The sequence below is a fragment of the Podarcis muralis genome, chromosome 1 (assembly GCF_964188315.1).
Source record: "Podarcis muralis chromosome 1, rPodMur119.hap1.1, whole genome shotgun sequence".
NCBI lineage: Eukaryota > Metazoa > Chordata > Lepidosauria > Squamata > Lacertidae > Podarcis > Podarcis muralis.
The window spans coordinates 11081323-11103254 of record NC_135655.1 but is presented as its reverse complement, the minus strand read 5'-3'; the positions used below and the strand labels follow the sequence as shown (position 1 = coordinate 11103254).

The window sequence follows — 21932 nt, the reverse complement described above, 5'->3', positions numbered from 1 at the left end:
ATTGAAGGCTCTGGGATGGGCACAGGCAGTGGAGGGAAATAAGTAGGAATCTCTAAGTCTAAACCTTAAACCATTTTTTTTTTTGTACACACACAAATACTAAAGCTCAAACTCTCGCACGCTTCTAAACGTCTTTCTACTTTGCCCACTGTGGGTTATTTTTACGCCAATACCTCTTTGCCATGTTATGCTGTCTGGATCAATATCCAATCTCACAAATTTGTTTATTTCATCATCCGTCAAAGCCCTTGGGTCTGTTTTCTCAATATGCAATCTCTGAGGAGGAACGAAAGGAGGGGGAGAGAAATAAGATGGTGGGTAGTTAGATGAAATGAGCAACTTCATGGGGGTGGGGGGGTGTTGGAATTGTTCTTAAAGCAAAAAAAATAAAGGGAGAGCTGCTTCTAAAAGCCTAGGGTGAAACTTGAAACCTGCCAAGAAGAAATGTGAAAAAGCATGGTTTGCACATAACTCTGAGCCATGGTTTGTTTAAGCCATGGGTTAGCATCCTGTGCAAACCAGGAATGATGTAAGTGACAGAATTTTTTAAAAGCCAGAATTTCAGCTTCAATGGGCCAGCTATAGATATGGGTCCAAGTGTGTTTCCTGCCTAGCTAACTTGAACAGGAGCCTAATCTGAAAGAAGATATATAATGTAGAGCCAGATTTTCCTGAAGAAATAAAGAGAGACTTGTACAAATCAGCCTTCTCCAACTTGGTGCCCTCCAGCTCTTTCAGACTATCCACCAAAACAGCTGGAGGGCATTGGTAAGGGCTGGCATAGTACATTACACTTTGCCTGGGTGCAAATCTCATAAATTACAGGGCCAAGATTCTGGGTTTTGCAACTGTCTGCTGGCTCCTGATGGCTTACATGACAACACTGATGCACAAATATGACTTCATTAGGTGTTCTTGATTAGTCCTTTGTGTGACTTGTGTGACTTGTTTTCTGAATGTCTAAGGCAAGTCCTCACATTACTCTTTGTATACATTTGCAAGATACCTGACCTTGCATTTTTTGCCTCCTGTTTGCCTGGTTTTTTTTTATGCTTTGCTGTTTTCATTACAAGTTATTAAAATAAAATAAAAGTATTCTGGGCTTTGCACCAAATTCTATGCTTGCAAACATGCGAGATGGTCACATCCCTGAGTATATAGTCCATGAAACATCCACACGGAAGGGACCTGGAAATTTGTTACCAGAACAGGCTTTGCAAACTCACCCGCAATCTCTGGATCTGGACGTTGGAGAACTTCCTGGCGCCGTCAACAGAAGGGACCAATCGGGAATAGAGAGCCTTAAGGAGCAAAGGCACTTCATTAGTGGCTGCAGGGCACTCAACAAGTCACACACACACACACACACACACAAATGCTACAGGGGAAAAGATAAATCGCACCATGTTACCTGATCAGACTGCGTGGCCTCGTGGAAGATGCGGGCATCAATAGCGGCAGCGACCAGGTTATTGGCTGCAGTAATGGCGTGGATGTCACCAGTGAGGTGGAGATTGAACTAGAGAGGACGGAAAATGTCAGTTTGCATTTCTTAGTGCAGAAAGCACTGATCTGATGTGTTGAGATCTTTCCTATTCTAATTAATTCAAGAGGGTTCTGGAAGCTTCTCTGTGTGAAAGAAGGTTCACGATGTTTGGGTTATTCCTTCAGAGAAGCCGAGTGCAGCTAGTTTAAACTAGTTCTGTTCTCTTTCAGTCAAGGTCATTGCTGACTATAAAAATAGGCCAGAAGGAGCCTGGGTTTCACACTTTCTCTTTCTATCTCTCTTTCCTCCTGGTGTGGTGTTCTGAACAGTGGTACCTCTGGTTGTGAACGGGATCTGTTCCGGAGGCTCGTTCACAACATGAAAAGAGCACAGCCTGCAGCAGCGCGTCTGCGCACGCACGGGTTGTGATTTGCCGCTTCTGTGCATGCGCGTGGCAAAACCTGGAAGTAACCCTTTCCGGTACTTCCAGGTCGCCACGGGACGTAACCTGAAAGAACGTAACATGAAGCGGACGTAACATAAGGTATGACTGTACATAGTATGCTTAGTGTTAAGATTCAGACTTATTATAAGTTATTGCAAATTTAAGTTAAGTCTGCTGCAACTGGATTTCTTATGGACAGGGCCAATCCTGAATGCATTGGATTTGTGACCATTATGCTCATTTGCCTTCAGTAGCAGTAAAGCTCTGCTGGATGAAATACAATTGCCTCTGGTCTGTTTTTCTGGGAATCCTGCAACATGTTTAAGTTTTTTACTCTGCTAACTATACAATGGAATCTACCCTGGATCAATATTGAGTAGAATTTCCATGACAAAAAAAGGGAGACAAATTGGATCGGAGTGGAGAGGACCTCAACAACAACCTCAAACCCTCTGTTAAAAGCCCAGCAAGTCCCAAAACAGGACTATGAGCTGGAGAGGGAAATATTCCATGGAGGCGCAGGTTAATTCTGTGTCCAGGGCAGCTGTCTACCAGCTCCACCTGGTACGCAGGCTGAGACCCTACCTGCCTGCGGACTGTCTTGCCAGAGTAGTGCATGCTCTAATTATCTCCCGCTTGGACTACTGCAAAGCGCTCTACCTTTGAAGGTGACCCGGAAACTGCAATTAATCCAGAATGCGGCAGCTGGACTGGTGACTGGGAATGGCTGTTGGGACCACATAACACTGGTCCTGAGAGATCTGCATTGGCTCCCAGTACATTTCTGAGCACAATTCAAAGTCTTGGTGCTGACCTTTAAAGCCCTAAATGGCCTCGGTCCTGTATACCTCAAGGAGCGTCTCCACCCCCATCGTTCTGCCCGAACGCTGAGGTCCAGCGCCGAGGGCCTTCTGGCGGTTCCCTCATTGCGAGAAGCAAAGCTACAGGGAACCAGGCAGAGGGCCTTCTCAGTAGTGGTGCCCGCCCTGTGGAACGCCCTCCCATCAGATGTCAAAGCGATAAACAACTACCTGACATTCAGAAGACATCTTAAGGCAGCCCTGTTCAGGGAAGTTTTTAATATTTATTGCTGTATTGTTTTTAACACTTGATTGGAAGCCACCCAAAGTGGCTGGGGAAACTCAGCCAGATGGGCGGGGTATAAATAATAAATTATTGTTATTATTATTATTAGCAATGTTCCTACAGGTGAGGCTAGAAAATTGCTCTCTGATAGGTAAGAGACAAGAGCCGTCTCTTGATGTCACACTGCAAAATTTCCAGAGATCCAGGGAAGTAGGTATCGTAGAAAAAGTTCTTTCAACCACTACATGCTTCCCAAAGGTTTCCCAGCCCTGCTTTAAACACAGAATCACAGAATTGTAGAGTTGGAAGGAACCACAAGTTCCAACCCTCTGCAATGCAGGAATCTTTTGCCCAATGTGGGGCTTGAACCCACAACCTTGAGATTAAGAGTCTCGTGCTCTACCGACTGAGCTAATCCCACATCAACCGTTTTGTCTCAAATGCAGTCGTAAATTAAGGAATCAAGTTACCTCCTCCATAGGAATAACCTGAGAATATCCACCTCCAGCCGCACCACCTGTATAAAAGGAAGGATGCCATTCATCAGACCGCGCTTGCAAAAAGCATGAGCATCTTTAGATTACGAAGAGGATGCACAGGCTTCTAAAACCGACAAACTTCTCTGAGCAGTGATGGGTGTCAAAAAAAGGGCTTGCCCGAAAACCTCCTGCATCCAATTACAAGAGATGAAAGTAGATTGTGTGCTTATCTGTAAGTTGTCTTGTGTTATCTCATAACTTTTAAGTCCAAATTACTGATACCGGAAACAATATTTTCAGTAATGTTCTGGGGAGGGATGTAGCGCATAGCAGTGCATCTGCCTTGAATGCAGGAGATTCCAGGTTCAACCGCCCCCCCAGCATCTCCAGGTGCACCCTGGACATAAGAAGAGGCTGCTGGCCCACCTTTACGTACCTTTAATTCCAAACGTGGGTCCTTGCGAAGGCTGCCGAACGCAGGCAAAGGCATTCCGACCAAGGTATGCTCCCAGTGCTTGAACCAGTCCCACTGTTGTGGTGCTTTTCCCTTCTCCCAGGGGTGTGGGCGTTATACTGAAATGAAAAAAACAAACCCAAGGCATTGGGAAAATGGATCTGTTTCCTTCGAGCAAAGCCGACAGGCTATGAACAAGGTGATCTCCCGCATGCACCCTTAGCGCTGGTATTCAAAGCTCAAGACAAGCTCTTTGGGGTCCAGCAAATCACCGGAGGGCCACGATGCCGATCTCGTGCTGTCTCACCTCTGCCCCTCCAGGCAAACAACCACCACCTGCCTCCTGGGAAGTCAGTGCAGCGGCTCCAGCCAGTGGCATAGCATGGGAGGGGCCACAGGGGCAGCTGCCCTGGGCACAAAATTGTTTGGGGTGCACAATTTCAGCACCCATAGCTGCCTCAACACAGCTGTGCACTTCCTGCAGACGACTCTTCTTTTCTTATCTCTGTGGCTGAAATCCTCCTGAGTGACGCGGACACCATTAGGCAGCTGAATGTGCATGCATACTCTGTCTGTTTCCATCCCTCTCTCCCACCCACCCTGCTCCAAGCAGCCCCGGGCACTGGAAACCCATGTTACGCCACTGGCTGGTTCTGTTAGTTTCTGTTCTTCTCACTGTGCAGCTGCTTGCAGTCACAGGACTGTGTTTACATTCCAGGGATTCCAGACTCTTGGAGTCTCATGGGAAAGGGAGACGGGATGTGACGTTACTGGTTTCCTGTTTCCTTTGTGTTCAGTTGCTCTCTGCTCTCATAGAGAGAAGATGTATATTTTCTTTGCTCTCTGCATAGCTTAGTAATAAAGCATAAAAATGTAGCTCATACCTATCTCATCCTTCCGCTGTGTTGTTTTTATGCTCTGCTGGGAGGGCTCGGAGGAAAATGAGCCTTATCAGCTCGGTCGAACAGAGCTGAGATCCCAATATTTTTCACCCCACCTGGCAGGCTGCTCCCTGCTCCCCAATGTCCCCAACCGAAAAAAGCTACGAGCCGACCAGAGTAGCAGAAACGGAGCCATGAAACCTACCCCGTTACGACAACGTATCTGCCGTCGGGCTGGTCCTTCAGGCGCTTCAGCGCCGACAGCGAAATCTTGGCCTTGCACTGGCCGTAGAGTTGCACCTCATCTGAGAGCAGACCAATCTCCTTGGCCAGCTGGCCGATGGGCTTGGGGAAGCAGGACCGGGATACTTCAATGTCGCTGAAAGTCAACAAGAGGGCGGTGAGGAAGAGTTCTACGGAGCGACGATATGCAGGACTATAGGAAGTGGCTCTAATGCTGAGTTATAGATTGCTGGCCCAGTGAAGTTCATGGCCGAGTGAGGATTCGAACCCAGGTCTCCCGGGCTGTAGCCCACTACTTTAATCACAACACCACACTGCCTCTCCCCACTACAGTTGTGCATGTGTAGGGGGAGTCATGTTTCTGAGTGCTCGCCTATATTAAAGGAGAGCTGGAAAATTAGCAGGAGAAGGATGGACCAGAGCGATCTCTCATCTTGGGTGACCTCCAGCTGTTTTAAAACTACAACACCTGTCAGTCCCAGCCGCAACATCTGGAGATATTCCTAGAACCACAGAATTGCGGAGTTGGAAGGCATCATACAAGGATCATCTGGTCCACCACACCCCTGCAATTGCAAGGCTCTCTCTGCTCAATGTAGGGACGCGGGTGGCGCTGTGGGTTAAACCACAGAGCCTAGGCTTTGCCGATCAGAAGGTTGGTGGTTCGAATCCCCGTGACGGGGTGAGTTCCCGTTGCTCGGTCCCTGCTCCTGCCATCCTAGCAGTTCGAAAGCACATCAAAGTGCAAGTAGATAAATAGGTACCGCTCCGGCGAGAAGGTAAATGGCGTTTCCGTGTGCTGCTCTGGTTCCCCAGAAGCGGCTTAGTCATGCTGGCCACATGACCCGGAAGCTGTACACTGGCTCCCTCGGCCAGTAAAGCGAGATGAGCACCGCAACCCCAGAGTTGGTCACGACTGGACCTAATGGTCAGGGGTCCCTTTACCTTTACTCTGCTCAATGTGGAGCTCAAATGCACAACCCTGAGATTAAGATCCACATGATCTTCCCCAGATTGGGGGAAGATAGACCTTGTTTTAAAACAACAACAATCACCTAGATTATTTTTTTATTATTATAAAAAAACTGTTCCCTGAAAATTCCAACAAAAATCAATTGCCTCACCCATTTGCAGACCACAGAAATATATCCCATCAGTTCCAAGTTTCTATCACCCCATTCTGCTGTGAGTGGTGGAGAGAACATGATGGACCTCTGCAAAGACTTAATAAAAACAACACCCCCTATCCCATGCCCCAACACCCCCACATATAAATTCAGGCAAAAACCAGAATGAAATAATCTCTATCAATGGCCTTCTAGCCATAAGTTGTTCCTTACCTTGGAACAGGCGTTCTAGGGATCAGCTGGTTATACTGAATATTCCACTTGCCGGGCTGATATTTCTCCAGAAAGCGCTGCGCACTTTCTACAGTGCTCTAAATTCATATTGAAAAACAAAGAAGCGAACCAAGGAAAGGTCCATCACACAAAACGTTCCAGCAGGTCAGTCAACAAGGTCACAGGCAAGACAGAACAGGAGCCCAGCACACACCTGGCAAGACTACTGGCCGCAACTGCTGTGTTCTCCCTCTGAATACTAGCTGCGAGAGTGCAGTTGAACTCAAGTCCTGCAGGCTTTCCACAGGCGTCTGGCTGGCTACTGTGATAACAGGATACTGGACTAGGTGGACCAGTGGCCTGATTCTGCAGCCAGGCTCTCTTCTTAAGGTCCATGAATAATCATAGTTTAGAGGTCCCAGGCCCTAAGGAAGTCAGATTATCCTCCACCAGGGCCAGGGCCTTCTCAGTGATGGCTCCGACCTGGTGGAATGCTCTGTCCCAGGAGACCAGGGCCCTGCAGGATTTAACTTCCTTCCGCAGGGCCTGTAAGACAGAGCTATTCTGCCAAGCTTTCAATTTGAACTTAGCCTGATCATTTATTCCCCTCCCCTTTTTATGAAGATTACCCACTCTGGGATCCCACAGCTAATTCTCTCCTGGTCTCCTTGCTGGCCCAAATAGGACTAACTTAGCCAGCTAGCCCTGGTGATCATCTAATGTTTATTGGATGGATTTCCCCCCCTAAATTGATTTTTGAATTCTGAATTTATTGTTATTCATGTTTTATACTGTATTTTATGCTGTTTTTTGTTGCATCAATTAAGTGTTTTAAATTTGTTGTTAGATGCCCTGAGCCCGGTTTTCTGGACCAGGAAGGGCGGGGTATAAATAAATTTTTATTATTTATTATTATTTATTATTCTTATGCCTGCTGAAACCAGAGGAAGGGCACGGAGCATTTATGTCCAAAGATAAGTACAGAGCTCTCTGTCTCCCACTCCTCGGGGATTCAAATCATGCATATTCTGCAAATTTGCATTTCAAATTTGCATTTCCTGCATTTCTGGTGCAGAATTTAGGTCCCCTGGGTGGTGCCCGAAGGATTGCCCTTTTCCATAGATCTCTCATGAAGACTTCAGCAAGGAGCTAAGGTCCTGCACCAAGAACCTCCATCACTCATTGTGACGCAGGTGGGTACAAGCTACAGGGCCTTTTTGGTTGTGGCACTGCTGTTATGGAATGCACTCTCTAGGAAGCCTGGCCTCAACACCTCCAACCCCTGCCTCGTTCTAACATCTTCATTACAACCTGGTTGCTTGGGCAGGTTTTGGGGGAAGGCCAATTATTATTTCTGTTGCCCTTGAAGCCAATTTTAGATTATCCCCCCCCCCAAAAAAAGCAGGATATAAAACAAAGGACCATAACTGTTTACAGCATTAGTTACTGCATTTTAAAATTATCGTTTCTGATCTCTGCTGTCAGATACTCTGATTACATCAGCAGAAAGCCAGGATACAAAGGTTAAATCATCACCGTGGTTTATATTTTGAGAGCCTGTGGCCCTTCAGATGCTATTGGACCTGTCGTCTGTAGCCAGCATGTCCAATGGTCAAGGATAATAGGTGACAGACTCCAATCTGCCCCTATTTAGAGACATAGTGATCAGAAATACTAGAGGTTTCTATTCCAGCAATTTATATAGCTCTTCATAATAAAAATAATAATAAATTTTTATTTATACCCCACCCTCCCCAGCCAAGACCGGGCTCAGGGCTGCTAACAACCAATAATAAAAACAAGTTGATTAAAATACAATTTAAAAGATTAAGATACAACATTAAAACAATTAGGGAGCAATCTCTTCATAGGAGGAGAAAGGAAAAGAAAGAGGGGGAGGGAATCAAACTGATTCTGAGCCAAAGGCCAGGTGGAACAACTCTGTCTTACAGGCCCTGAGGAAAGAGATCAGATCCTGCAGGGCCCTGGTCTCATGAGACAGAGTGTTCCACCAGGCCGGGGCCAGTGTTGAGAAGGCCCTGGCTCTGGTTGAGGCTAATCTAACTTCCTTAGGGCCCGGGACCTCTAGGGCAGTGTTTCCCAACCTTTGGGCTCCAGCTGTTTTTGAACTACAACTCCCATCATCCCTAACTAGTCAGACAAGTGGCCAGGGGTGATGGGAATTGTAGTCCAAAAACAGCAGGAGAACCAATGTTGGGAAACACTGCTCTAGGGTGTTGCTATTTATGGACCTTAGGGTCCTCCGTGGGACATACTAGGAGAGGCGGTCCCATAGGTACAAGGGTCCTAGGCTGTGAAGGGCTTTAAAAGTCAAAACCAGCACACCATGCGACAGAGACGGACTTACAAGCAGCTTACAATGTTACAAAACTATCACAAGTTTTTTAAAAAATCAACTAACGTATGGGGACCGTCATGGCTAATGGCAGACAAAAAACACAGACATACAGCAGAGACAAGCAGCCCCATCAAATAAAATAATAATAATAATAATAATAATAATAATAATAATAATAATAATAATACACTGCCCATCTGACTGGGTTGTCCCAGCCACTCTGGCCGGCTCCCAACAAAATATGAAAAACACAACAAAACATCAAACATTAAAAACTTCCTTATACAGAGCTGCCTTCTGATGTCTCCTAAAAGTCAAATAGAATAATAATAATCCCATTATTTATCATTTACAAGCATGCATTCATAGGTAGCAGCTACGCCCTCACATCTGCAATTTATGCTCACGCCAAAAGGTGGGACAAACACACACACACACACACACACACACACACACACAGAGAGAGAGAGAGAGAGAGAGAGAGAGAACACCCTAGAGCAGTGTTTCCCAACCTTGTGCCTCCAGCTGTTTTTGAACTACAACTCCCATCATCCCTGACTAGCAAGACCAGTGGCAAGGGATGATGGGAATTGTAGTCCAAAAACAGCTGGAGGCACAAGGTTGGGAAACACTGCCCTAGAGGACCCACAACCATTCCTCCCCCCTCCCACCTGTACATAATGTGCAGTTGTTCTGGGGGAAAGCAGAGTTTTGAGGGTGGGGTTGTGGGAGAGCAACACAACCCATATGCCTCCCACAGGTACAACCACTGCGCTCTCTCCGCGAACCAAGGGCACACACCTGCATCAGCATGGCAACCGTCATTGGCCCAACACCTCCAGGGACCGGGGTGATGTAACCTGCCTTCTCCTTGGCCGCGCTGTAGGCCACATCACCAACGACCCTTTTCCCACTTGCTCTCGTACTGTCTGTGTGTGAGAGAGAGATAAGGGGAGGGTGCGCATCAGAGCAATACAAAGAATAAGCAGGAAAAAGGCCTGGGAACATCTTTGCAAGGCAGAAACACACATGCATAATCTCTTGGCAGCGCTAAGGCAACACACCAGACCACTCTGTTTCTCCTCCTCTTTCAGGTTTCACTAATAATTGCTGTGCTGTTAAGCTGGTGAACTGCACAGCTCACCCAGAAAGACTCCCCTTGAGGATTTCCCCACTCCCTGGGTTTTAGCGCTGTTTTTATCCGTGTTCATGCTCCTCCATGCTGCCTTATGCTGGTTCGACGTTCAGTTCTGCCCATAGTGTAGCTGCAGCAGCAGCCATCGTTTACACGCAGACCGGATTTGTGTTTTGCAGATTTTAATTTGTGAACCACTCAGGAGGACTTGTATATAACAATGCAAAAAAGAGAAAGAAAGAAATAAATTGATCAAAGAGCAAGGTTTGCTCAAAAACTCCTGCGTGTACCATTTTTATAAGCGGCTGATGCATCATGCTTTTCTTAAGACTTTGCAAGGCAGCAAGATAGCTTGGGATTTGCAGGGCAAGGGGGGTGGGCATGAAGAATAATCCTGCATTAATGCCATGGAGCCAGAGCTGCCTTAGCCAAATCTTTTCCCTTCATTTTTAAAAAACCCATTCAGTCAAATTGCAAGCACTTGTGGCTAGCTAATACAGATGGCACGCCTCAATGACATTGAAGTGTCCAACATCCTAACTGCTAATCTGCACTGTTTCAGAGAACCAGTGCAGTGTAGCAGTTAGAGTGTTGGACTAGGGTCTGCGAGACCTGGGTTCAAATCCTCTACTCAGCCATGGAGCTCACTGGGTGACTTTGGGCCAGACGCAACCTCTCACAGGGGTGTTGTGAAGATAAAATGGAGATGGGGAAATCCACGTACCCCACTGTGAGCTCCTTGGAGGAAAAGTGGCATACAAATGCATAGCGCATTCTATGGCTTCCTATAGCGCTATTTAGATACAAGATCATGCGCAGGATGGGCTAAGAGGCAACACAACAGAAAGCATGTAAAATTAACTTGTTTATGAATGCAATTATCTTGCACATGAAAAACTAGAAAGAAAACACCAACCAAAGAATGGATTTCAAAGCTAATGGATTATGCAGAGCTGGCAGAACTAACAGCAAAAATAAGAAACCAACGCCACAGGGTATTCATAGAAGCACTTTTTGGGGATATCTGAAAAAATGTTATAATCAGAAGAAATTGCGAGCAGGATTTGAAATACGGGTAGCGGTAGGAGATTGATAATATATGAAATAGAATAACATGTCTTAGGCGAAATGTTTATTAAAACGCAGTAAGCAAATGGGATGAGTTTATGAACCGCATGGAAGGAAAGGCAAGAAAGTCAAAGTTTAAAGAGAAATGTATAACAAGTTTGGAATCTGGAATACAGTGGTACCTCAGGTTAAGTACTTAATTTGTTCCGGAGGTCCGTTCTTAACCTGAAACTGTTCTTAACCTGAAGCAACACTTTAGCTAATGGGGCCTCCTGCTGCCGCCGCCCCACCGGAGCACGATTTCTGTTCTTATCCTGAAGCAAAGTTCTTAACCTGAAGCACTATTTCTGGGTTAGCGGAGTCTGTAACCTGAAGCGTATGTAACCTGAAGCGTCTGTAACCTGAGGTACCACTGTATATATTTGTTAAGATTCTAAAGTTTAATAAAAATTTCACTCAAAATTAATGATAAAATTCTATGATTAAGGACAGACAAAATTAAAGTGCTCCTTCACACAGTAAATAAACCAGGAAATACGCTCCCACAATATCATAACAGTAGCCATCAAAGTACAGTGGTACCTCAGGTTACATACGCTTCAGGTTACTAACCCAGAAATAGTGCTTCAGGTTAAGAACTTTGCTTCAGGATGAGAACAGAAATCGCGCTCTGGCGGCGCGGTGGCAGCAATAGGCCCCATTAGCTAAAGTGGTGCTTCAGGTTAAGAACAGTTTTAGGTTAAGAAGGGACCTCCGGAAGGAATTAAGTACTTAACCTGAGGTGCCACTGTAGATGACTTTAAAAGCAGATTGGACACGTTATTGGAGGATAAGGCTATCAACGACCGTTGGCCACAATGGCTATCTTCTTCTATCTCCCCTGTGGAAGGCAGCGTCCTTCTGAACGCCAGTTGGGAGAGCGCTGAGGCCTCTGAGTTTTGCTTGGGGGCTTCCCATAGGCATCTAGTTGGCCACCATGATACCACAATGTAGGGACTTGGCCTGATCTTCTTATGTAGGGTACGTTTAAAAAAAGAAAGTTGAGTTGCCATCTTATTCCTACACTTATCCAAGCCAGAGCTGTCCGCAGCAATTTTAAGCAGTACCTTGGAAGGAAAAAATGTTGGTATAGCCTAAAGGAAGGGAAGAAACTTTTCAAGCATTTAGATGCCTCTGCCTCTCTTCAGAAAAAACAGCCGTTGAAAGCAGAGAAAAGGGGTGAAATGCCACACAGAAGGGAACTCAATTTATCTTCGTTTGTTTTGCATTGCAGACACACAAAGTGAAATATCCCAGTGGTTCCACAGGTTTTTCAGCTATCATTTAAATAAAGTGGCTTTCAAATGTCTCAGGAGTCAAACGTTTCGGCTTTTGAACGCCAAAAACCCGGAAGTAACTGCTTCGGTTTTTGAACGCTTTTCGGTTTTTGAACGTCTGTGTTGAGTTTTCCGGATGTAAATGCTTCCGGAAACGCATGCTTTGGTTTTCGAACGTTTCAGAAGTAGAACAGTCTTCCGGAACAGATAACTTTCGAAAACCAAGGTACCACTGTACACACAAACACAGGCCCCTATGCAAAGAGTCTAGTCCTCTTGACGAGGGAGGTTATCTTAAAATACAGCGGTACCTCAGGTTACAGACGCTTCAGGTTACAGACTCCGCTATCCCAGAAATAGCACCTCAGGTTAAGAACTTTGCTTCAGGGTGAGAAGAGAAATCGTGCGGTGGCAGCAGGAGGCCCCATTAGCTAAAGTGGTACTTAAGAACAGTTTAAGGTTAAGAATGGACCTCCAGAATGAATTAAGTTCTTAACCCGAGGTACACACTGTACTGGAGAAAAGTTCATATGCGTCTCTCACACTGGCTGCGAGAAAATAAAAAAAATTAAAAATGAAATGAAATAAAATAAATAAATAAATAAAAATAATATTTGTACCCCACCCATCTGACTGGGTTGCCCAAGTCACTCTGGGCAGCGCCCCAGGTAAGAGCTGGGAGGGTCCACTTGCTTTTGTTTAGGATGGCCACCTCATGAGAAGAGAAGACTCCCTGGAAAAGACCCTGATGTTGGGAAAGATGGAGGGCACAAGGAGAAGGGGACGACAGAGGACGAGATGGTTGGACAGTGTTCTCGAAGCTACCAGCATGAGTTTGACCAAACTGCGGGAGGCAGTGGGAGACAGGAGTGCCTGGCGTGCTCTGGTCCATGGGGTCACGAAGAGTCGGAAACGACTAAACAACAACGAAAGGGTTAAGATCTAACTCGATAGAGAGCTCTGTATTTTATTATTCTTTCTCTCCTTATCTTCCGCCCGTCTCTATTTTCTCTCTGTCTTTTTTGTTTTGTTCTCTTCTCTATTTTTATTTAGATTAGTTTGGTTTTTAGTGTATGGTACGTTGAAAACTTTCAAAAAAAATCAGGTTAAAAAAACAAAACACATCTGTCACACTCTATGTTGGCAGTCATTTCTTGAGGAAAGGGATTGGTGGAATCGTCAGCGCTTTTCACACCATCTCACCTTCCAGAACCTTCCCTGACAGCCTGGCATCCCTCAGGTGTTTCAGCCTAAAATTCCCATCAGCCCCAGCTAGCTGCGATGGGAGTTTTTTGTCCTAAACATCTGTAAGCCGCCAGGTTAGCAACAGCTGCTCTAGACTTCAGCTTATGCAGCAGGGATCTTTAGAGCACATTATCCTTTTATGTAATTATACCCACATTTCAAAAATAAAGAATTTAAGCTTCATGCCTAATTCAATACCAGCTCCATACTGTAGCCCATTTCATCCAATAAGATTCTATTTCAATATATCCTTTTAAAAAAATATATGACTTTGATCTTGAAATTGGGCTGTTTTAAATCTCTACCTCAATATTAACCAGCAGAACAACGGCAATTATTCTCAAGATCATTAAATTATTGCCTCCCCTTTTGAACTTTCAGATCAGCTGCCTGCGTCTCCATAGCAGCCGCCGTCAAACTGATGTCCAGGGCAGAGATGGAGCCTCCATCTGACAGCTCCCAGGCCTGCAAATGCTCTCAGTGTCTCTGAGAATTATATCCCACATGCAGAAGTCTGTGCTTGTCCACTTTACCTCCTCTCAACCTATTCCCCTGCTTTCAAGCGGTGTGGCTAGGGTCGGTGCATGGCCTGGGGAGTCTCCCAGGGGCCAGGCCTAGAGGGTTTGAGGTGACCTTTAAAGCCCTTCATGGCCTAGGACCCACGTACCTATGGGGCCACCTCTCCTGGTATGCCCCTCGGAGGACCTTAAGGTCCACAAATGACAACATTTTGGAGGTCCCAAGTCACAAGGTGGTTAGTTTGGTCTCAACTAGGGCCAGGGCCTTTTCAGTACTGGCCCCGACTTGGTGGAACGCTCTGTCACAAAAGAATAGGGCCCTGCGGGACTTGACATCTTTCCGCAGGGCCTGCAAGACAGAGCTGTTCCGCCTGGCCTTTGGTTTGGACTCAGTCTGACCCTTATGTTTCCTTCCCCTTATGGTTTTGATCTATGGGCTACTTTTAAAATGAGGCTGCATTTTAAATTGCATTTTAACCTGTATTTTAAATTGTCCCATTATCTTTTTATTGTAATTTTACTGGTGTTAGCTGCCCTGAGTCCGGCTCTGGCCAGGGAGGGCAGGGTATAAATAAAATTTATTATTATTATTATTATTATCATCATCATCATCTAAAGCCATTTGCACATAACAAAATATGTATTTTATCAAAGTAATTGTTGAACTGAAATACAATTAAGAAGAAGTATATTAATAGTGAAATACACCATAGGAGCCTACGCAACACAAAACACTGTTGCTGCATGTAGGTTTTGTTTTGTTTATCTTTTATTTTGGAAATGTACATCCAGGTTTTTTTCCTTTAATTTTTTTGGGGGCCCCCAAGAGAGTGGGGCCCTAAGCTATAGCTTGTTCAGGTTATACGTAAATTCGGCACTGCCTGCAATGCGCCACCCAACCTCTGCTTAAAAGCCTCCAGGAAGGAGAGTCCACAACCTCTCATGGGAGTCTGTTCCACTGTCAAACAGCTCTTACTCTCAGAAAGTTCTTCCTGGTGTTTAGTCGGAATCTCCTTTCTTGAAGCCACTGGTTCGAGTCCTACCCTCCAGGGCAGGAGAAAACAAACTTGCTCCATCCTCTGTGTGACATCCCTTGAGATATGTGAAGATGGCTATCTCCTTCACAAATCCCGGTGTGAAATAGTTCTATTGGAAGTGGAGGGACTTTATAAAAAGAGACCCATTCTAAAGGGGAATCTTTGGCTGGGGTCCCAATGCAAGTTAAAGACAGAAGGAAAGTTTCCTGCCCGCCCTACAAAGCAACTTGCCTCCCTCTCAGAAGGGTCCCAAGCCAGGTGGGACCCCTCATGAACTGTATGTGTGTAAAATCTTTCCAAGCTGGGCTTGGATCGCAAAATAAGTCAACTCAGAGACAGGCAGCCTCCAGGTGCTGTTGAACTGCACAGCATTTCTCAAACTCAGGTCGCCAGGTGTTGTTGGACTATAACTCCCATCATCCCTAGCTAGCAGGATCAGCAGTCAGAGCCAGTGTGGTGTAGTGGTTAAGAGCAGTGGACTCGTAATCTGGTGAACCGGGTTTGCGTCCCCGCTCCTCCACATGCAGCTGCTGGGTGACCTTGGGCCAGTCACACTTCTCTGAAGTCTCTCAGCCCCACTCACCTCACAGAGTGTTTGTTGTGGGGGAGGAAGGGAAAGGAGAATGTTAGCTGCTTTGAGACTCCTTAGGGTAGTGAGGGACGCGGGTGGCGCTGCGGGTTAAACCACAGAGCCTAGGACTTGCCGATCAAAAAGTCGGTGGTTCAAATCCCCGCGACGGGGTGAGCTCCCGTTGCTCGGTCCCTGCTTGTGCCAACCTAGCAGTTCGAAAACACGTCAAAGTGCAAGTAGATAAATAGGTACCGCTCCGGCGGGAAGGTAAACGGCGTTTCCGTGCGCTGCTCTGGTTCGCCAGAAGCAGCTTAGTCATGCTGGCCACATGACCCAGAAGCTGTACGCCGGGTCCCTCGGCCAATAAAGTGAGATGAGTGCCGCAACCCCAGAGTCGGTCACGACTGGACCTAATGGTCAGGGGTCCCTTTACCTTTAGGGTAGTGATAAAGCGGGATATGAAATCCAAACTCTTCTTCTTCTGGGATGCTGGGAACTGTAGTCCAACAACAGCTGGCGACCCAAGTTTGAGAAACACTGGTTCCTCCGTTAATTCATAAAACTTGGGCCCAGAGCATCTCCCTACATGAGACCCTGAAGGGTCACAGTCACTGAGCGAGAGGTGCCAATGGTCTGACCCGGTGGAAAGGCGGCTTCCGAACTTCCCCGCCTGCCCCACAGCACAGCCCCCTGGACCCACCTTTCACTCAAGTGCCTTTGTGTCACTGGGATAGGTCCCTGGACTGCGACGGTTTGCCTTGGTAGTTTGGGGGGGGATAGAGAAAGGAGCAGGTGCACCCCTGAATTTTGCACGGAGGGAATGCGCCAAGTGAGAGCCAAATCCATTGCTCCATCCCAGTTATTCCTCCGCCCTTGCCCACAAGCACAAAAAGGTTGCTCAATGGGGCAACCATGCTGGAAAAGCTCCTCCCACCTTGTTTGGAAGGTACACTGACCAGTTTGCAGGGGGCAGCCCTTTCTCTAGATACCTGGCCTGCGAAGTGATGCAAAACGGCGGACGTAAACTATGCCTCTCACTTATCCCTACTTGGATGCAGAGACCAAGATTTTTCTGCCCTGCTCTTCGTTGACAGCTCTAAGAACTCAATTAATGAACCAGAGGCTGGCTGGCATAGATTGCTTCTTTCGAAACACTTCGTTGCTGCATTTCGCTCCCCCTTAAGAATCTAACTCTCAGGTTCTTAAATAAGAGGATTAGTCACACCTGTCAGGCTGTTGCTATCCTCCCACTTAACTGCGCTTCCATGAAGCCTGTTTTTATAAGTGATTTATTGCAATTATCTAATGGAAAGTGGGGGTTTTTTCCCATAAAAAAAGCACTCCTATGACTCCATAATTTTATTTAACATGGTGACAATCACGGCTTGCTGAAGTCGCTTGTCAACCCAATGGAGTATGGAAACTGCTTTGTTATGGGAGGGATGGGGGAGGGCGCAAGATTTCGGGCTTTGGATGCCATCTCCCAATTTCTGGTTGCCAGGATCCTGCCCAGCTCCATTCTCCTTCCTCCCCAACAGAGGAAGTCTCTTGCCCCCCAAGCTGCGCTAACGTTGGAGTTTTCCTAGGCTTAGCGGTCACTTCTCAGCTTTCTGAGAGTGTAGCAGCTGTGAAAACTGGTGAAATCCACACTAGGGAGCATTAGGAAAGGAAAATAAAGCTCCTGATGTCATTACACAACTGTGTTTGGAATACCGTGTGAGGTTCTGGCTGCCTCACCTCAGAAAGGATATTGCAGAGTTGGAAAAACGTCCAGGAAAGGGAAACCAAAACAATCAAGGGGATAGTTACAGGTAGGTAGGCATGTTGGTCTGCCGTGGTTGAAACAAAATAAAAGAATTCCTTCCAGTAGCACCTTAAAGTTAAAGGGACCCCTGACCATTAGGTCCAGTCGTGGCCGACTCTGGGGTTGCGGCACTCATCTCGCTTTATTGGCCGAGGGAGCCAGCGTACAACTTCCAGGTCATGTGGCCAGCATGACTAAGCCGCTTCTGGCAAACCAGAGCAGCGCACGGAAACGCCGTTTACCTTCCCGCCAGAGCAGTACCTATTTATCTACTTGCACTTTGATGTGCTTTCGAACTGCTAGGTGGGCAGGAGCAGGGACCAAACAACGGGAGCTCGCCCCGTCGCGGGGATTCGAACCACCGACCTTCTGATCGGCAAGTCCTAGGCTCTGTGGTTTAACCCACAGCACCACCTGCATCCCAAGACCAACTAAGTTTGTTATTGGTATGAGTTTTCAGTGCCCTTCAGCTCTCTATATTGGACAAACAGGCCAAACCCTACACCAAAGGATAAATGCGACATAAATCTGATATCAGGATTCACAAGACAAAGAAACCAGTAGGAGAACATTTTGATCTCCCAGGACATTCTATACAAGATCTCAAAGTAGCTGTCTTATTACAAAAGAATTTCAGAAGTAGACTGGAAAGAGAAGTTGCTGAATTGCAACTTACTAACAAACTTAAAACCATGGAGAGACCTGGTCTGAATAGAGACATTGAATTCTTATCTCATTATACATGATAATTTTTTAGCCATAATTTTATACATGATAATTTTTTAGCCATCTCACCCCTTGCTTTTTCCTGTAAGACCTATTGCAGTCGTTAACAGTCGTCAACAGGTCTACCACACCTATCGGCCAATTGCCCATTCCCACCACCCTTCTGAGTAATACCCCTCCCCACCCTCTCACTATATATAAGGGTCTGGTGACTTCTGTTTCAGTGTATCTGAAGAAGTGTGCATGCACACGAAAGCTCATACCAATAACAAACTTAGTTGGTCTCTAAGGTGCTACTGGAAGGAATTTTTTAAAAAAAAATTCGAATCAAGGGGCTGTGAGGGAAGGTCGCAACATTCGGGACTTTTAAGAGAAAAGGTGAGTAAGAGGCTATCATGATAGCACTTAAAAATATGGAATTTGCTCCTGTAAGAGGCAGCGATAACCACCAAATTGCATTTCTTTAAAGGAGGATTAGACAATTTCCACGGAGGATAAGGCTCTCAACGGCTACTGCGTGCTGGCTCCACAGTTTGAGGCCGTAGCGGATAGCTCAGTCGGTAAGAGTGCGGTGCAGATAATGCCAGGGTTGCAGGTTCGATCCCTGTAAGGGACAGATGCATATTCCTGCACTTCACGGGTTTGGACTGGATGATCCTCAGGGTCCCTTCCAACTCTACACCAGTTGCTGGAAACCACAGGAGGGGAGAGCGCTCTTGCTGGTTTCCCACAGACATCTGGCTGGCCACTGTTGGCCTGATCCTGCAGGCTCTTCTCATGTTTTTGTTTTCCAGAAACCGCTTTTTAATTTTTTCCCCTGTAGCATAGTTTTATGAGTATCAATTTGTAAGGTTTTTATACAGTCAATCTTTATTACGGTCCAGAGGCCCAACAAATCGTTACAAAGCATTGCACAATGCAGACAGCCTACCTCCAGGTTAAACAAGCATTTTGTTCAGACTTAAAGATAGGGATCATTGGTTCTTACAATCACCGATTAAAAACTTCGCCACTGCTAATGTTCTAGCGTTTGTCCGGTCTTCCAATAGGAACCTGACATAGTGAGCCTCTGATTTTCCCGGGAAAGGTACCAGCAAGGGTAATATCAGTTCAGCCCTGGCTTGCTCATATTTCGCACAGTGCAACGCTTTTTTAAAAAATTACCTGGTATGTGGTTGATTCCACAGTCAATCACGACCGCGCCGGGTTTGATCCAATCTCCTTTCACCATCTCTGCCTTGCCAGCAGCAACCACGAGGATATCCGCTTTGCTGACCTGCAAACAGAGCTTGCATCAACCCAGGGTTCACCAGGCATGCTCCACTACCCTTCCCTCTTCCTCAGTCTCTCTCCTACCCCACCCCTTTAAAGCGAATACTCTATTTTAAAATAAATGTTTAAAGGCAGGGAGAAGAGAGGGGAAGAACCCAGTGGTGGCTAGAGTCCATTTGGCCTGCAAGGCCCTTCCCTCTTGACCCCATGCTTGATGGGGACGTAGGAGAGGGCCTTCTCGGTGGCTGCTCCCAGACTCTGGAACTCCCCTCCACTTGAGAAGTCAGTCTGGCGCTGCGCTATTTTTATTGTAATTATCTGTATAGCTGTTACAGATTTTTATGCATGGGTGGGTGGGTGTGTATTTGTGTATACATACATGTGTGTGTGGATATTGTTTAATCCCCCGCATGTTTTAGCTGTTCCCATCACAGGGAAAAGTGAGCTATAAATAAATTTAGAAGAACAAGAACAGGAAGAGGAAGAAAAAATAGGGTGTAATGCAGGAGGCCAACAGTAGGTGGAGCTAGAGCCAACGATGGGCAGAGCCAACTAATCCTATCTTTGTCCCCTGCATCCTCTCTGCTGACTTCTACAAGGAAACATTGAACAGGGTGCTGATACAATGACTACTGCAATCAACACAAGATAGTATCACCAAGGCAACTTTGTACTTCCAAGCACCATAATAATAATAATAATAATAATAATAATAATAATAATTTATTATTTATACCCTGCCCGCCTCCCAGCCTTACCTCCTCAGCCAGGGACGCAGTCTTGGAGTGGCATGTCGTCACAGTCGCGTGGTTCCAGAGCAGGAGGTCGTGCATCGGAGCGCCAACTATCTTGCTGCGACCAATCACCACGGCTCTTTTCCCAGCCACCTGAACACCTGAAACACAGAACACACAACTTAGTTTTGCCTAAATTCCGAGCCGTGGTAATGACGTATTTCAGCCTCTAGGGCTTGTGGGATTCCACTGCATGAAAAAAGCAGAAGCTACACCGCTGAGCCACTTTGCTTCCCCACAGGCAGGGTGGCATCTTTCTCCTAATCTTTTTTATAAATATAATTTTTATTTATTTTCCATTTAATATTATACATTCACATCATCATTACCCTGGCTCTTTAGAGCCTATCGACTTCCTTCCCTCCCGCCTCACGGCTTTCAAAATCAACCTTTATATCATTGCAATTTATATGTTTTCCAATTCTAATTACGCTCATTACAGAATGGCTCAAAATTTAAATAAATATAGAAAGACAGAAAATCTCTCATTACAAGTCTTCAAACAGCCCTGCTAGTGACGTTAATTGCTTACAATAATCTTCCAGATATCGTATAAATTTACTACAATCCCTTTGGGATACTTGATTGTGCTGGTTTTGGATTTTTCCTATCAGCTTCACCAGTTCTGCGAAGTCCACCATCTTCACCTGCCACTCTTCTTTCGCTGGTACTTCTTGTTATTTCCATTTTTGGGCTAAAATAACTCTTGCCGCAGTTGTTGAACACATAGAGTCTTTTATCTTCCCTCGGTATCTCTTCACCCACTATACCCAGTAAAAAGGCTTCTGGTTTTTAAACAAAAGTATTTTTAAACATTTTCTTTAACTCATTATATACCATTTCCCAGAAAGCCTTTACCTCTTTGCAAGTCCACCACATGTGGTAGAAGATACCTTTCCTTTCCTGATGATTTCGAGCACTCATTAGTTCTTGTACATTTTAGCCCTTTTCCTTAATATTTTGTCGCTAGCATAGCAAAACACACCAGGACCTTAATTCTTCCTGGACCTCTTTCACAGTAGCATCTTTACCAAGGCAAGAGGCCGCATGGTTTTTCTTTGCTTACCTGTCTGCCTGATGAGCTCCATGCATCCTTTCGGCGTGCAGGGGATGAAACAGTCTCCGAGGTCGCCACGCGAGAGCTTCCCTGCGTTAATACTGCTCAAGCTGAAAAGGCGAGAACAAAGCAGCAGTGGTCAGCGGTCTCTGAGGAAGGAAAAAGCTGGCTGGAATTCTATTCCCTCGTTCTAAGTCTGGGGCAAACTGAAGCGCAACCTCCTCTGGAAATAAATGAATTGGGGGGGGGGGGGAGAGATGCAAATGTTCTCTGTTCCAGAAGGTACAAGCATCTGGTTCTGGACTGAAATCCCTTTGCCATATATGGTATGCATGTGATGATAAAGGCCCAAAACCTTCTCAATTCAGTAGCAAACATCACCAGTAGCAAAGATCTCACTTCAGAAGCAAAGATCACCAGTGTCAAAGCATTGATTCTTCAACACCAACTTCGTTGGACTGGTCATGCTGTGCAGATACCTGTTTAACGTCTTCCAAAGCAACTACTCTATTCCGAACTTAAAAATGGAAAGCGTAATGCTGGTGGTCAACAAAAGAGGTCCAAAGACTCTCTCAAGGCAAATCTGAAGGGGAAAAAAGGACAGTGGTACCTCGGG

The 21932-nt window shown here is 46.0% G+C and overlaps 1 protein-coding gene across 1 annotated transcript in view; it reads right to left on the bottom strand.

Moving 5' to 3' along the window:
* The window catches only part of MTHFD1 (methylenetetrahydrofolate dehydrogenase, cyclohydrolase and formyltetrahydrofolate synthetase 1), a 74476-nt gene that overhangs the window by 38909 nt on the left and 13635 nt on the right, over window positions 1-21932 (bottom strand). The window contains exons 6-16 of the mRNA XM_028742995.2: window positions 21326-21426; window positions 20224-20360; window positions 19358-19469; window positions 9575-9702; window positions 6415-6512; window positions 5037-5210; window positions 3933-4069; window positions 3488-3534; window positions 1412-1519; window positions 1227-1301; window positions 174-276 (exon numbers count right to left, since the gene is read on the bottom strand). Of these exons, the coding sequence (XP_028598828.2) occupies window positions 174-276; window positions 1227-1301; window positions 1412-1519; window positions 3488-3534; window positions 3933-4069; window positions 5037-5210; window positions 6415-6512; window positions 9575-9702; window positions 19358-19469; window positions 20224-20360; window positions 21326-21426 (1220 nt within the window). The remainder of the gene's footprint in view (window positions 1-173; window positions 277-1226; window positions 1302-1411; window positions 1520-3487; window positions 3535-3932; window positions 4070-5036; window positions 5211-6414; window positions 6513-9574; window positions 9703-19357; window positions 19470-20223; window positions 20361-21325; window positions 21427-21932) is intronic.